Source organism: Haliaeetus albicilla, chromosome 12 (assembly GCF_947461875.1).
Source record: "Haliaeetus albicilla chromosome 12, bHalAlb1.1, whole genome shotgun sequence".
In the NCBI taxonomy this organism is placed as follows: Eukaryota; Metazoa; Chordata; class Aves; order Accipitriformes; family Accipitridae; genus Haliaeetus; species Haliaeetus albicilla.
The window spans coordinates 7,074,549-7,090,307 of record NC_091494.1 but is presented as its reverse complement, the minus strand read 5'-3'; the positions used below and the strand labels follow the sequence as shown (position 1 = coordinate 7,090,307).

General features: G+C 60.3%; 1 protein-coding gene across 2 annotated transcripts; it reads left to right on the top strand.

Moving 5' to 3' along the window:
* Positions 1 to 1,084: 1,084 nt before the first annotated feature.
* PTPN9 (protein tyrosine phosphatase non-receptor type 9) lies at positions 1,085 to 14,494 on the top strand. Of its 2 annotated transcripts, none has more exons than XM_069797865.1 (13): positions 1,085 to 1,421; positions 5,979 to 6,122; positions 6,636 to 6,725; positions 6,840 to 6,964; positions 7,739 to 7,844; positions 8,465 to 8,575; positions 9,325 to 9,653; positions 10,030 to 10,123; positions 10,234 to 10,303; positions 10,806 to 10,884; positions 11,144 to 11,294; positions 11,396 to 11,603; positions 11,911 to 14,494. In XM_069797865.1, exons 1-13 carry the CDS (start codon positions 1,389 to 1,391, stop codon positions 12,135 to 12,137), a joined length of 1,767 nt encoding a protein of 588 aa, XP_069653966.1. In that variant the 5' UTR covers positions 1,085 to 1,388; the 3' UTR covers positions 12,138 to 14,494. The 2 variants fall into 2 exon arrangements, with proteins under 2 accessions (XP_069653966.1, XP_069653967.1); XM_069797866.1 differs by lacking the exon at positions 1,085 to 1,421 and adding an exon at positions 2,547 to 3,465.
* Positions 14,495 to 15,759: the final 1,265 nt, after the last annotated feature.

Here is a 15,759-nt window from a genome sequence, read left to right as displayed (position 1 = left end):
CTCTGGCTGTGGGCACATTGCCAACGCAGTCCTCCTCAGATGAACAAAATGTCCCCCGGTCCCGGGGTTTGGCTTTTCGGTGGGGCCATTACTGTGCACCACAGGGCCCTGCTCCCCGCTGGGATCCCCGCTTCTTCCTGGTGGCCCCTCCAGAGGAGCATTGGGGCTCTCCATCCAGGCCCTGACACCTGTGCCTGGTCAGGGAATGCAATTTAGGGATCACAGAGGAGGGAGAGCAAAGAAACGGCTGGAAACCCCGGGTGCCTCTTTGCGCAGCGGGAAGACGCACGCCTGTCTCTCCTGCCCGTGGGGAAAGGCTGCAAGGCAGAGGCTGAAGTACCGGCAAGGGAGGATGCCGCTGCCACGAGCTGCCGGGAAAGGCCGGCAGGAGAGGCGAGGCTGCTCCGGGGAGCCGATCCCTGGGGCAGGCTGACTGCTCCCGTCCTGGGGTCGCTGCTCACGCAGCTTGGAGGTACAGTACCCATCCAGGACAAAAAAAGACTGATTTGGGGCCCCGGGGAGCTTTGCTTGGCGGTGGGCTCGCACAGATACATAGCACGGCCTCGGCGTTTCCTCGAAGGTCCCTCGTAAGCCTGGGGGCGAAGGTGTCTCAGGCTGGAAGGCAGAGCCCGGGGGCTCTTCAGATGCTCTCCTCCATTCCTGCTCCTTCCTCGCCTCCCGACTTACCCTCTCCCTCGCAGGCAGCGCCGCTGGATGTCAGGCAGGGCTGCCTGCCACCATTTCGGCAGCGCTATTCCCCTGCCCCGGCCTGGAACCGAAACCGGGGGATGCCGGGGACCGCGACGCCCTCCCGGCAGAGCCGAGCCGGCCCGGAGCGGAGAGAAACGGAGTTCCGCCGGCTCCTCCATCTCCATACCGGCCGGGGAGGGCTTCCTGTCCCCCGCCTCCCCCCCCCCCCTCCCCGTCCCTGGCCGCCTGCCCGCCTCCCTCCCGCCGCCCGGCGGGGCCGGGCCGGGCCGAGCCGAGGGGAGGGGGCTGCGGCCGCTTCCTGCCGCCGCCCCCGCCGGGGCAGAGCGGAGCGGAGCGGGGCGGGGAGCTCAGCTCGGCCCAGCCCAGCCGAACGGCGCTTCCCTGGGGCGAGCGAAACTTCCCGGGGGAAGGGGGCGGCTGCGAGATAGAGAGATAAATTTTTTTTTTTTTAATTTATTTGAAAATTTTCGGCACTTTCGGCGGGGATCCCGGGGCGGAGCCGTCTTCGCCGAGCCTGCGGCGGCGGCCGGGAGGGGCCGGTTGTCCGCAGTGCCGCCGGCCCCCGGGGATGGGCTCCGGTGGGGCGCCCGCCGCTTAGCCCGGCTCGGCTCGGCCCGGCCCGGCCCGCTCCGCTCCGGTGCGGCGCGGCGGGGGCAGCGGGGGCCGCGCCGCGCAGCATGGCCGCGGAGCTCAGCGCCGAGGAGGAGCAGGTAGGATCCCGCCGGGCTCCCCTTCCCTGCGGCCGGGCTCCGCCGCTCCCCGGGCCGGGCCGGACCCCATTTCTTGGCTCTCCCGGGTTGCAGGGCTGTTTTTTTTCCCAGCGCGGCGGTTCTCCCCAAGGAAAGCCCTATCTGCAACCGCCCCCCCCCCCCCCCCCGCATCTCCCCATCTCCGCACAGTGCGCACCCCAAAGGCCTTTGTAAGGCCTGTGCCTTGGGTGTCAGGGCGAGCTGGGGTGCTGCAGCGTGGCGTTGGTGTCACGCACCCCCAAACTGGTGTGTGTGTGTGTCCCCGGGTACCGGTGGCCTGTCCTTACGGCCCCCCCCCCCCCCAAACCGTGGGCAAGCTGGCGTGGGGATGCGTGTGCACGCGCTTCCCACGCCCCAGGCCTCCCGTGACGTCCCGGCTTCCTCCGCCGGCCTTGCGTCACTGCGGGAGGATGTTGCTGGGCTCAGGGAACGGGGCCGATAAGCCAGCTGGGGCGCGTTGGATGGCAAGAGCGATCTCTGGTTCTCCTTTCCTTCGTCCTCGTCCTCGGGGATGCCCACCCGGTTCTGCATCCGTGCCTTGAGCCGCCTCCGCCGGGCTTCCCGCCGGACAGGGATGCTGGGCGTGCTGCCAGGGGCTGCCTCGAAGCCGGGCTCCCCTCTGTCCCACGGCGATGCTCGGGCTGGCCGAGGGTGCTGCGTCGCGTCGGCCAACTCGCTGGCCTCGGGGGGCTGCAAGGAGAAGGCGAAAGGGACCAGATGATCAGTTTTCTGTTTGGTTGGTCGGTTTTCATTTCTGCAACATCCTTCCTTTATACAGAGAGGATTAGGAGGGGTGGTACGCAGACCTTCGGGTTCTCCAAACCCCCGTGTCCCCGCAGGGAGTGCTCGCCCGGAGCTGGAAGAGTCTGTCCAGCAGCCCACGCTGGTGCTCGGGAAATGCAGCTCTCTCGGGCTTTCTCCTCCATCACACCTCCTTCTCATCAGCGCCGCTCCTGGGAGCGGTACTGCTGTCTCCAGGGTAATAAAATCTCAAGGAGTGGGGGGCATTCGTGCCCCGTGTCCCCACAGGTGCCCGTGATATGTGTCATGGAAGGGGCAAAGCTTCTGGCAAATGGGGTTTTGGAAGACCCTGCTCGGGCAGGGAGGCTTCCCAGGAGAGGGATCCAAGACATTTGGCTTGTGCGGCAATATTGGATGGAGAAGGTGAAGGGATATTTGCAATAATGGCTCCAGGTTTGGATCATCAGACTAGGGTGGGGGAAGGTTGCCCTTGGTGCTGCCCTCAATGGCTTGGAAGTCAAAATAGTGGCGGTTTCTCTGTTTTCACGGGTAAGTGCTGGTTGGGGCTGGGACATCCCCTTCCTGCCACCCCTTCGTCCTCCTCGGGACCATCAGGATTTCCTCCGCTCTTTCTGCTCTCCGCTGTTACTGACAGCAAGCCGGGGGGGAATTCACTCCTCTCCTGTCCCTGCCAGCCTTGGGACATCTCCTGCTCCGTAGGATCTCTGCAGTTCCCCCCCTAGTCTATCCCAGAGGGACCAGAGGAGCTAAACTGATTTTCCTTGGGGGTTTTCAGCCCAGCTGTGATTTTCACAGGACTTATTTCCCACCCCGGGCTGAAGAAGGAGGGTGGGTTTGCTGCCTGCGCAGCCCGGGGGAGGAGGGCTTGAAGAGCCCCCGTGTTCCTGTGGTGGTGGCTTTGTCACCACCCTGCCCTGGCGCAGCGAAGCAGGGACTTTGATGACGCCAGCGCTCCAAAGACCAGCATTGTTCAATACACCCGGCTGCGGACAATTTTGCTCACAGCGCTGCCATCGCTTGCAGAAATGGGGCTGCTTGCTGCAGCTCTGGGTCACGGGCTTCGTTTGCAGCACGAGGAGTGATCCCTGCTGTGCTCGGCTCAACACCTGTATAAATCCGTGTAGGATCAGGGCTGGAAACGATGATGAGACCCGGTGTAGCGTGTAAGGGGGGCAGAGCTACGGCTGGTATTGATGCTCAGCTCGGTAACTCCTGGCTCACCTGCTGTTGAGTGTCAGCACTGGTAAGTTTGGGATTTTGTTTTGCTCCCGGAGAAAGCAGGGGAAAGCTAGAATTCGTGGCTGAGCTGCCCTGCAAAGCCAGCGCTTGTTCTCGTGGGTCTTCCCCCTTGCAAAAAAACCCGGCATCCCTCGTGATGGATGCTGGAAGTGGGATTGCATGACACATGAAGGGTTAGATGTTGAGGGAGGAGACCTGAACCACGTGTTGCATCCTCTCCCCGCTGCCACCGTGCCCCTCGAGGCATCCCTCCCATCATCTCGGGGCATCTTTCACCATCTCAAGCTGCAGTGTCGGCTCTGGTCTCCATTTGAGGGCAGTGGGAGTGTGCCTGGTGCTCGTCCCCATCCCCATGCCATCCGGCACATGCTGGGGAAGGAGCACCTCTGCTGATATTTTGGGTTTGCATCTCCACCCAGCCCTAGCTTTTGGGCAGCTGGGGGCCCTAGGGGACTCCCTGGCAAAGTGGGGGTACAGCCGGTGAGGTTCCCCATCTTAGCTTACAGATAGGATACATTTCTATATACGTATGTGTGGATGTGGTTGTTGTGTTAAGGCTGAAGATGGTTTCTGTATTGCCCCGTTTATTTTCCCATCCCTCTTCAATAGAGCAGAAATCATTAGAAATTTGGGCCATGAAAGAGTTGCTTTTGTTTTGGCAAAGCGGAGCCTGTTGGAGATGAAGCCGTGGGGATAAAGGCATCTCGTAAGTACGGCTCCCAGGGAAAGCTGCCGCCAGCTGCTGGCTGGGAGGTGGGAATGCGAGGCAGGGGGGTGTATAACACCATGTCTCCTTTGCTCCCCGCTTTTCCCGCTCCCCTCCAGTCCCTTGCCCCCAACAGTTGCAGAGATGGGAGGACCGATCCGGCTGCCAAGCCACAGCCTGTTGACCGTGGCACGCTGCCGTGCCGGGAGGGCTTGCAATGCTTAAAGGGGATTTTTGTGAGAGCTCGGAGCTGGGCTATTGAAATCCGCTTTCAGATTCCTCCCAGCGCTGTTGGCAGCAGATCCAGCCCAATTCCACAAGTTCCCTCCTGGCTGGTGCTTGCCCAGCCGCTCTGTGGGACTCCGATACCGAGTTAAGGAGCTTCTGGTTGCGATGTGCTGGGGGTCTGGGCTGGCCCTTAGTGGCTTCCAGCAGCCGTGCGAGCCGGTACCCCTTCCAAGAATGCTTGCCACGATGCCAGGCGGGCTGCGGAGAGACCCCTTGGACAAGCCAGGCTACTTCAGCTCATCCCATGAGAGGGGCTCACTGCCCCCGTCGAGCCTCACGCTGCCGATAAACCCCAGCCCTTCGCTTCCTCCCGTCGGAAGTCATTAACGCCGGCGAGCTTTTCTGGCTGAATAGCTCCCAGTAACCCCATGCCGCTGCCTGACATCCAACACCGCCGCCTGCCTGCACTCCCTGCTCCGGGAGCCAGCCTTCGGTGCTCACTGTCTCTCCTCCTCCTCCTTGCGCTGTCATCGCCATCCTCCGCTCTTGCCAGGATGGAAACTCCTCTGTTTTGGGGTGTGCCTGGGTGGGAGCAGGGCGTTTCGGGGACTCCCTCCATCCTGCCCGCATCCTTTGAGCTGTACGTGGTGGAAGGCTAGGCTGTGCTGCCCTGTCTCCCTTGGGGCTCCTCTAAGGGACAGGGGGTCAATACGCAGCAGAAAGCAAAGCTGCTTCCGTTAGCATGGGCGTTAAGAAACCCCAAGCCCACCTTGCAAACACAGCTAGTAAAAATAATACATTTTGGGGTTGTTTTGCTCACCTTCAGGGCTTTAAGCATGCTGGGAGGTTGCAGGTTGGGTTTTGCAACTGCTCCGTCAGCGCTAGGGTTGGAAAAGTTTCTTTCTTGGTTTCTCACGGTTTCGGGTGCCTGCGGTGCTGGTGCTTTGGGAGGAGGGGCTGCTCGTGCGGGATGCCCCTGGTGTGTTTTGGAACCACGGGTTGTGGGGAGCAGTGGGAGCATCCTGGGACCCTCCTGGACTGAACCCTTCTTGTCTGGTCTTCTGCGGCCGTGTGAAACTGGCCTTACTGGGTGAGCTGGTCCGTGTCCTGTAGCACATCAAAGCGTCAGTCCTTGGTGCCAGTACTTGTGTTCACATGGCCGGGTTCGCTGCTCCATGGCGGAGCTGCAGCCCTGGGAGGCCACTGCCAGCTGATGGGTTCCTGCTGTGCCAAGGCCGTTCTGTCTGAAGGGGAGTTTGCCACCTGTAAAATCCTCCTTTTGCTCCCCCTTTCCCTTCCACAAGTCTCCCTCAGCCCCAAGGCCGTTTTTCCAATGCCAGCACTCCTACCACTTGCTCCCTTCCCCACACTGGCGTTCCCTCCGTCTCCATCCCCACTGCTTTTACCCCCTTTCCCAGTACGTGCTGTAGAGCTCCCCGCTTCGCCCCAAGGAGCTGCTGGGTTTGCCGAGCCGTGCTCGGCCCCTCCCCACACACTGAGGACCGTGACCAGGGATGCTCCTCAGGAGTTTCTTCCTCTTCCTCCCACCCCATCTCACTGCACACCCCTCGTCTCTCCCACAGGCGACCAAGCAGTTCCTGGAGGAGATCAACAAGTGGACGGGCCAGTACAATGTGTCCCCGCTCTCCTGGAACGTGGCCGTCAAGTTCCTCATGGCCCGCAAGTTCGACGTCCTGCGGGCCATCGAGCTCTTTCACTCCTACCGGGTAAGAGAGCAGGGCCTGGTCCCCCCCCAGCTGTGGGCTTCCTGCTCTGCAAGAGATCTCTGGGCCCAGGGACGACCCTCCCCCTGCTTTTTTTTCTTTTTCCCACTCCCTTAGGAGTTTTATCCGGCTGGAAAATCCTTTTTCAGCCAAGGCGAGTCACCATGGAGATCTCGCCGACCCCAGTCCCCTCCCCTCCACTGAGAGCAGCGTGCATGCTCGCAGGGTGCCCTCCCAGCTGGTGCGTGATGCCTGCAGAGCATCTCCCCATATATAAAGGATATATGTGCATATATATATACCTTTCCCATCCTGATTTTGTAAAGCTGCTCCTCCCTGTGCTGGGGGTTGTGGTGCTGCAGCCAGTTGCAATCCTCTGCTGGAAAATGGGGCCATGGAGCAGAGGTTTCCCCGCTGGGGCTTCCCTTGGAGGGCTGAGTGCCCCATGAGGACACGATGGTGGGTGGAGGGCTGGGGTGCCCGTGCTGGCCGTCACGCCGGCCTCTCTGCCTGCAGGAAACGCGGCTGAAGGAGGGCATCGTGAAGCTGAAGCCGCACGAGGAGCCGCTGCGCTCGGAGCTGCTCAGTGGCAAGTTCACCATTCTGGTAGGTGGGGGTATCCCCCTGCCCTGAGTTACCCCAACCGGGCAGCTCATCCCGGCTCTGCTCCACGCGGGCGTCCTCGGGTGCCACGGGAGCCTGACCCTCTTTCATTGCCAGAGCGTGCGGGACCCCTCGGGAGCCTCCATCGCCCTCTTCACGGCCAAACTGCACCACCCCAGCAAGAGCGTGCAGCACGTCGTGCTCCAGGCGCTCTTCTACCTGCTGGACCGAGCAGTGGAGAGGTGAGCTGGGGTACTGTGTCTTATGGCGGCAGGTCCCCAGGGAGCCCCTTCCCTCCCAGGGGCGAAGGGAGATGCTGCTGTTCACTGAGGTTTTGATAAAATCCCTCCAAAAGGCTTCGTGGGGAACAGATGTGCTGCCTCGCCAGTGAATGTGAATTCATGAAGGTGGAATTGTGGCTGAGTGTCTGCATGCCTCCAGGTGTCCCATCTCTAGTTAGGGGAGAGAAGGGGTCACAGCTCCCTGTGGCTTGAAATTCCCTGTCTTCCCTTGGTTTGAATTCAAGCCAGTCATCCCCATGGAGGCGTTCAGCAGGGGAATGAAATCCCCCGAGCCCTGAACCAGGCTCTTCACAGCCTTTCCCTGCCCACGTCCAGGTTTCAGTTTAGCAGACTGATTCCTGCAGGCTTCAGCCAGGGAGGAGGCAGCCCAGCCGCCAGCGAGATGTAACGTGAGTCCTGCCACAAATATAAAGCCAGGATGTCCCATTTATCCTGCTGGGCTCTTTCTGTTTTTCAACTTGCCCGTCATGGGCAATGCAGCTGCGACACGCTTCAGACATGAGCCGGGCTTAAATAAGAGTTGTAGAAAGAGGTGGTGAAGCAGCTGGGAAATGCAGAAGCGAGCTTTGGGTCCATGAGTCCTTCTGGAAGCACAGAAGGGGATTTTTGGGGGTCAGCGAGCTGAAGATGAGGTTAGCATGGGGGAGATCTGCTCATGCAGGAACTGAGCAGTTGGATATTGCAGGGTTGACATTGCTCTGTCCCCTCTCTCAGCTTCGAAACCCAGAGGAACGGACTGGTGTTCATCTATGACATGGCAGGCTCACAGTACACCAACTTCGAGCTGGACCTCAGCAAGAAGATCCTCAACCTGCTGAAGGTAACAGCCAGGGGTGGCCTGGAGTCCAGGGATGGCCACTTGCTCACTGAGTATGTGAAGTCTGTGGTTTTGGCGTAAATTTTCACACCAGACCAATGCTGACCACATCGCAGCTGAGGAGCACTGGCTCCAGCCCCGTAGGACCCCAGGAAGGCATTGGGAGCCTGCCAGGCTGGACCCACGGGTGGGAAGGGATCAGCTGTCCCCGTGCCGGATTCCTCTCGCAGCTGCTGGCAGCGCTTTTGGGAAAACAGATGCAAATTATTTTTTAATCGTGCTTGGCATTTCGTGCCTCCTCCCTTCTCCGGAAAAAAGAAATAACAGTAAATATTGGCTGGGGTGTGTTGTCCGCGCAAATCCCGGCTCTCAGGCTTCACCTCTCCCATGGAGCCAAACCCTCTGCCTACTCAGTTCCAAGGAAATCATTTGTTTCCATATCGGAGCATAAAAATAAGCAGCGCCGCCGGCTGTGTGCGAGGCATGCTTTGGGTGCGTCATTGCCATCTCGGGGTGCCTTTGCTGGTTGTCACCTCTGCTGGGAGGTGTCACCCCCCCGGCAGAGCGTGGAGAGGGGCCAGTTCCTCCCTGGCGGCATGGATCTGACCCCCTCCTGTCCACAGGGTGCCTTCCCGGCTCGGCTCAAGAAGGTTTTCATCGTGGGAGCGCCCATGTGGTTTCGTGTGCCCTACTCCATCATCAGCCTGCTGCTGAAGGAGAAGCTGCGGGAGCGGGTGAGTGAGTGCGGGCCCCCCCCCCCAGCACGGCACCCTCGGTGGGGAGGGCAGAGGCTGTTTTCCCCTTGGGACAGGATGGTGTAGGCAGCTTGTGCCCCTCAGCCCCATCCCCTGGAAGCTGCTGAGCCCAAATCCGTGGGAAACGGAGGCTTTCTCAGCCTGTTTCATAGGGGTCGTCAACCTGTTTTGGTATTTTCAGCAAATATCTTGAACCCCTTTTGAAATCGCCTTCGATTTCTTCTTCTGTGGTGAGGCTGCCAGCAGCTGCAAGTAGAGGCAGTGGTAAATGATTAAAGGGAAAGGACACCTCTTCTGAGCACGCAGGAGAAAAGGGAAGCTTAAAAACCTGGGCTCAGGCCCTATTTGGCAAAGCCAAAAATACCTAAACTGGTATCCTCAGCGTCAGTGGTGCTGCTGGCAGAGCCCGTTTCCAGCCTGACGTCTCCCTGGGCTGGACTTTGCCCCTCTGCTTTTGGCAGGGGCTCGGAGCCACTTGCAAATTTGGAGCTGGGTGTCAGGGTGGATTCCCACCCTGGGTATGTGGTGGGGCCAGCCTCTGCCCCACTGCTGGTGTTCCCTTGGGTGCCCTCCTGGTGCCGGGGAGGAAGGGGGAAGACCCCCATGCTGTTGGGGGAAATCCCTGGGCTCCATCAGGATTGTGCCAGACGGTTGGCATCCCTGTCCCTGTCCCCAGTGAACCCTCTCCATCCTTGGAGTCACCCCTGCCCCTCGTCTTCCTCCTGCAGGTGCAGATGGTGAAGATGTCGGAGCTGAAGGAGCACCTGCCCCGGGAATGCCTCCCCGAGTACCTCGGGGGGTCCCTCAAACTGGATCCTCTAAGCTGGAACTGCCGGTTCCTGCCCCAGCAGAATGGGCATCCCGACCCCCTGGACGAGCTCATCCTGGTGCCGCTGGTGGCCCCCAAAGATAACGGCTCCGTCCATGTCCCCGGGCCCAAGTCCGTCACCCTGCAGGAGCTGCTGGATCACGTCAGCCACAAGCAGAAGCGGGGCATCTATGAAGAGTACGAAGATATTCGGCGGAGGAGCCCAGCCGGCACCTTTGTCTGCTCTTTGTGAGTCGGGGAGAAGGAGCCGAGTGCGGGCGAGCGTGGGGGTCCCTCTCTCGTGCCAGAAAAGCCGGGTCCCCCCTGCCCCGCTTCTGCTGCTTGGTGGCAACCCAGCCGCCTCTTTGGGGTGCAGTGCTTTGGGTTAGCCATGGAGACCCCCAGCTCCTTTGCAGCTCCGGTAGGCCCCGGGGGTACAAGGGAGCTGCCGGAGAGGGGACAGTGGGGACAGGACCTGGCCGGGACTCCGCTTCCCGAAGCTTTGGCCAGGTGATGGCAGCAGAGCCCAGGCTACGGGCACCGGAGGCTTGCGCAGAGGGAGGGATGCTGCCTTTTCCTTCCCTGCCTGAAAGACATCCCTGCTTCCCTCTCCCCTGCCTCCCAGGGCACCCTACAACCAGGATAAGAACCGGTACGGGGATGTGCCCTGCTTGGACCAAACCCGCGTCAAGCTGGCAAAGCCGTACAGCCGCCCGGAGGTAAGCCAGCCTGGGATAGAAACTCAGGGGTCCCACGTGAAGCTGACGCAGCTGTCCCAGCCACGGGGCTCTGGAGGGGCTCATGCTGTGTGTATTTTTCTCCCCCCCAGCTGACCGACTACATCAACGCAAGCTTCATGGACGGCTACAAGCAGAGGAACGCTTACATCGGGACTCAGGGTATGGCCTGAGCCACCAAGGGGCTCTTTTGCTCCTGATGCATGTGTGGGCTTCACCTCCCTGCCCAGCATCGGCCACTTGCCATGGTGGGGGACATCCCGTGAGCGGTTTCTCCTGGGAGAGAGCAAGTGGGTCCATCCTCCTTCAGCCGCCTCCCACAAAACAGGTCCTGGGCTGAGCAGACCCCTGCTAGCAGCGGCGATGGCAGCCCCCTCCTCCTGCCCCTAACGTGGCCCCTGGTTTTGCCCCATCTGCCCAGGGATGGAGCAGCAGGGAGCAGAGAGGGGGGATTGGTGCTGAGCCACAGGGATTCGGTGCTGGGGCAGGGGGGGCAATCCGTGGCAGCTCCAGGCAGGGCTGGTGGATCCACGCCAGGGTCGGTCCCTGCGGGAAGGGGCTGTGGTCCCCCGGGGAGGGTGAGGGGGGCTGGCGGAGGCTGCTGGGTGAAGGGGCTTGCTCAAATCCATCAGGTTTTGGGCTGACGTATGGGCTGTCCCCGCAGGGCCTCTGGAAAACACCTATGGTGACTTCTGGCGCATGGTGTGGGAGCAAAACGTCCTGGTGATTGTGATGACAACCCGGTGAGTGCTCGTGGTCGGCGCACAGCCCTGTTTTTCTTTGCAAAATAAGCGTTTTTGCTGTTGGAGGAGCAGCGCTGTGCTCTCTGCAGTGACGTGGCAGCTGTGGTCCCAGCTGGAGCCCCTCAGGGTGGGGACATCATATCAGGGATGGACTGTTTGGTCCCTGTGGGATCCTCAAGGGACCAAGGCCGGGTGGCATGGGACATGTCCCTAGCAGGGCGAGGAGGACATCACCAGCTTGTCCTTCTCCTGTTCTCAGGCTGGAGGAGGGAGGCAGGAGAAAGTGCGGCCAGTATTGGCCCCTGGAGAAGGATTTCCAGGTGTGCTTCGGGGCCCTGACCATCACCAACCTGGGCGTGGAGAACCTCAACCATTACAAGAAAACCATCCTGGAGATCCACAGCTCAGAGGTGCGTGGCTGCAGCCACGGGGATGGCACGGGGGTGCTGGAGGTCCTCTCTGGCCAGGGGCAGAGAAAGGGAGAGGGTCTAACCCCCCTGTTTTCTCCCAGACCAGGGAGCGGCGGCTGGTGTCTCACTTCCAGTACCTGAGCTGGCCGGACTACGGCGTCCCCTCCTCTGCGGCCACCCTCATCGACTTTTTGGGGGCCGTGAAGCAGCAGCAGAGGGTGGCAGTCAGCGCCCTGGGACCTCGCTTCAAGGGTCACCCTGGGGGACCGCCGATCGTGGTGCACTGCAGCGCTGGCATCGGCAGGACAGGTAATGGGGTAACCCCACTGCTGGGCTGGAGGTCTTGGTGGTGGTGGGGCATGTCCAACCTCCCAGGGACGTTTCCATCCCGGGGACCGACGGCGTGTTTGCAAGTTAGTTGACCCAGGACGCGTGTCCCCAGGACCTTCTGCAGCCATTGGACCTGGGAGAAGTCTCTGCCCCGCTTCTCCCGACGCCTGTGGTCGCATGTGGGAGGTTGGTGGGGGGCCAAGGACCACCACTGCCCCGCTCCGGTTCTTGCAAGGGGCAGCGATGGCTATTCAGCGGCTGACGCTGTCCCCGTTGTTGTCCCCAGGTACCTTCTGCGCTCTGGACATCTGCCTGTCCCAGCTGCAGGACGTGGGCACGCTGAACATCTACCAGACGGTGCTGCGCATGCGGACCCAGCGCGCCTTCAGCATCCAGACCCCCGAGCAGTATTATTTCTGTTACACTGCCGTCCTCGAGCACGCCCAGCACGAGGGCCTGCTGCTCGCCAACCACAACCGGGCCGGCCAGGAGAAGAGCTCGCCGGGACACTGAGACCCGCTGCCTCCCCACAGACAACCCCCCCACACACCTCTTCCCATCCTCCCGGGGTTGCCAGAGCCGCCTCCGCGCCCGTCGGGACTCGGCAGAGCTGTCGGGACAGTGGTGCCGGAACACGGTGGCAGGCAGGCAGGCAGGCAGCTGCCCGTCCTCGACTATTAGCACTGCTATCGAACTGTGCCTTATTCAAACCAAATGGTGGCTGCCGCTCGCTGGGGGGTGGAGGACGGCGCGGGAAGAGGCTCTTGCTCCTCTCCGTGGTATTTCTGTTGGGGGGGTTGGTTGTTTGGGGAGGTGGTTTTTCTTCTCTTCGAGTTGTTTTTGTTTTTTGGGGGGTTTTTGGTTTTTTTTGTTGGGACCATCTAAAAATGTTATCTAGAGAGGGGTTTTGCAAAGCCCTAGGAAATGTATTTCCAGTCCTGCCCCTGCCCTGGGGCTTAGGAAGAGGCGCCTACGTCAGTCTTACCTGCCACTAAGTCTGTGTGTCTGTATGTATGTGTGTATATAATATATCCTTGCTGTGCCCAACCCCGGCTATTATATAGAGACATATATACAAGCACCCGTTTTTAGGAGCTCCTGTGGATCCCCGCTGTCCTGCCGTCTCACCGCTGTGATCCGTGGAGCGGTGAGTTTGGTCCTGGCTCTGTCTTGTCTTCCCCCCCTGCTTCTTTTTTCCCTTTCCTGCCCCCCCTGCTCCTCACAGGTAGCCTTGGGACCCGGTACCCGCTCCCATGCCCATCCTGCGGGAGGCATGGGGATGGATGCTCGGCGGCATCCCCCCAGCTTTGCTTGTCTCATTTTCCCCATCCTCATCTCCTGCTCGGAGAGGGCAGCTCTGCTCCTGGGAGGGGGATCTGGAGGATTTTGGCCACGGCAGGCGGGTTGGCCGGGGGGTGAGGAGCTCACAGGCGTCCCCCCCCTTGGGGCACAGCTGCAGGAGTCACTAGGTACGAGGTGATGGGGACGCACGGGGACCGACCGGCTTTCCGGGTTGCCCGGCTTTCCCAAGCCGGCAGCGGGAACCCGCGGGCCCAGCCCTGTGGTGAGTCATGGGCTGAAAAAACGGTGAGCAAAAAAAAAAAAAAGCTAAAACCCTCGAGAAGCGGCAAGCCAACCTGTGGGGCAGCAGTGCCCGCCGGGGATGGCTGCTCTGGCCCCCTGCCCCTCCGTGCCACCCGGGGAGCCGGGACTGGCAGCGCCTGGGCCTCAGTAACTTTATACTGTAATAAGCTCTTTGAATGTGTATATTCTTATTTTTTTATAATCTTGGGGGGGGTGGGGGTTTTTTGGTTGTTTTTTTTGTTTTGTTTTGTTTTTTTTGTATTTAACATTAACTTGATCCAAGCCAGAGCCAGAAGTATTTGTAAATGTTCCTATTTTGCTCTTGTTCAGAGAAACATTTTTGTTGTTACTTTTTGGGTTTTGTTTTGGTTTTATTTGTATCGACATACAAATATACCACCAGTGATCGGTCCTCTTGGGTCTTGTGGTGGAGTTGGTCAGGGGCAGGAGAGAGGGACTTGAAGGCTTTGCGCACCCTGTGGTCCCCAAAAGCAAGCACGGACTTGCTGCAGCCCCCCAGCACTTTGGGGGGCTCAGGGCTGCATTTAGGGCCGTGCTGGGGAGCACGGGGTAGGACTTGCACAGGGCTGGAGGGCTGAGGGCAGCAGCCCTAAGAGCTGGCCAGCCCGCTCCTGTCCTGGGTGAGGCCCTGTGAGAGATAACCAGGCTGCAGGCAGCTTTCCTGGGCAGGCAGGATAATGGCAGGAGGGAAGGCAGAAAGACGGGCTGGGCTGTACGCAGCCTCATTAGCTGCGGAGGGGGACGCAAGCCGCCCCTCTCCGAACTCCGGCCTCTTTTCCTAGGGCCTCGCTGAGCCCCAGAGCATCAGTCTTCTGTCCTGCTTCAAGCAATGGGCTCTTCGCAGCCTCTTCTTCTTTGCATAGTCCCTTTCTCCAGCTGTCACCTTCCTCCTATCTTTTTTTATTAATTATTATTTAGAAAGTGCCCAGGGTGTGTTTGCCACCCTGACGAACAGTCTGGGAAACCAAACTTCTGCCTGCAAGGAGCCTCTGGGTCCCAGCTTGGAGATCGAGGTCCGCCCCCCGCCCCTCCCCCCCAATGGGGAGGCCAAGCAAGTGGGGCCGGCCATTGGATCTGCCTGCTGCTGCCTGCACCTCACAAGGCACGGCGGTTTTGGGGTGGCTAGGAGGGTTTGCCTCTAATGCAAATGCTGTCAACAGCAAAAGGATGGGTGGCTGCTAATTTGAACAAGATGCACTTGATCTCATTGCTGCTACATGTAATGCTCAAGGGATGGAAGCAGAGATTAAAAGGAATGGAGTTGTTGGGCGCTTCTGGTGTTATTTCCTCAGCACCTACAGCGGTAGTTTGGGGACCGTCCGCCATCTTCCTGTGTTTGAGAGCATTCTGCAATAGATGAATGGTGGCAGTGTTGGGGAAAGGCATTTCGCTGCTGGATTTGGGGGCGAGGGCATCACTTCTGTGCTGCTGGACCTGCTCTGAGCAGGCATGTAGGGCACAAAAACATGCGGGCACAGCTGGAGGGAAGGTGGCTGGGCTGCCCGTGGGCTCCTGGGCTGACAGCCAGCCCCGGCGCCTTTGGGTGCAAGCGATGCCAGTCCCAGAGCGGCAGCCGCAGCCTGAGGCTTTGGGGCGAGGGAAGAAAAGAGGCAGCGGGCGCAAATCAAGCCCTAGAGCCAGCGGGAGAGCACGTGCCCCAGAGCAGAGCAGCCGGCCCCAGTGAGGCTCCCAGGCGAGAGGAAACGCTGGCAGGTGGGAAGAGCAGCACCTGTGTTTGCTCAGCTGGAGTCCGAAAAAGCCGAGGAGGCCGGCGTCTTTCTGGGACAGGCAGAGGGGGAAGCTTTCCCCTGCGTTCGAGGCGTGGACAGGCTTGGCCAGGCCATACCAGGGCCAAACACATGGGCTGGATGGCTGGAAAAGAACTGGAAGCAGCAGGACATCTGTCTTTAAAGGATGCATGCCCTGGCACCCGTGGCTGTGTGAGAGGTGGGCGTTTGGAACATCCCTGGAGCTGTGCAAGTCCTGCCTGTGGAGCAGTTTTGTTTCAGCTGGAGTGTCCCATTCTTCTAGGTACCATTTTCTGCCCCACTGTGCTCCTCAAGCAGCATCGGCCCACACACTCTGACCTGCAGAGCCGCTCCTCCAGCTCAGGCTGGCCTCCAGTTTTCCCTCCCAGTGCCCATTACAGGGCAGATCCAGGATCCAAGGGAGCCCCTTGTCCTCGCTCCCTCCTCGCTGCCAAATACATTCACCCCAGCTGGGCTTTCTTGTTGGCACACGCGCAGAAAGGGGTTTTTTGCGGCTTGTTTCCCAGCCCGCACTGTCGGCAGTGGCTCTCCCTGGGTCAGCGGGGCTTTCAGCAGGGTGTCGGGTCCGTCCTGTGTGGCCCCGTGGGTGTGCCCAGCCTCTGTCTTCCTTCCATGGGCTCCAAAATCCCAAACAAGCCCACGCTGTGGGTGTGGGTGAAGGCAGTCGCGCCTTTTAGCTTAATTCCATACGATGTGGACACGGAGAACTGAAACGTTTCCAAGGACACCCATGTCCTGGATGCCTGTCAGTGTCACAGTAG

Bases quoted from the DNA above. Each gene is read 5' to 3' on its own strand.
- PTPN9 (XM_069797865.1), top strand. From the start codon at position 1,389: ATGGCCGCGGAGCTCAGCGCCGAGGAGGAGCAG. The intron at 9,654-10,029 runs GTGAGTCGGGGA...CCTGCCTCCCAG, and splicing joins GGCACCTTTGTCTGCTCTTT to GGCACCCTACAACCAGGATA. The intron at 10,124-10,233 runs GTAAGCCAGCCT...TCTCCCCCCCAG, and splicing joins AGCCGTACAGCCGCCCGGAG to CTGACCGACTACATCAACGC.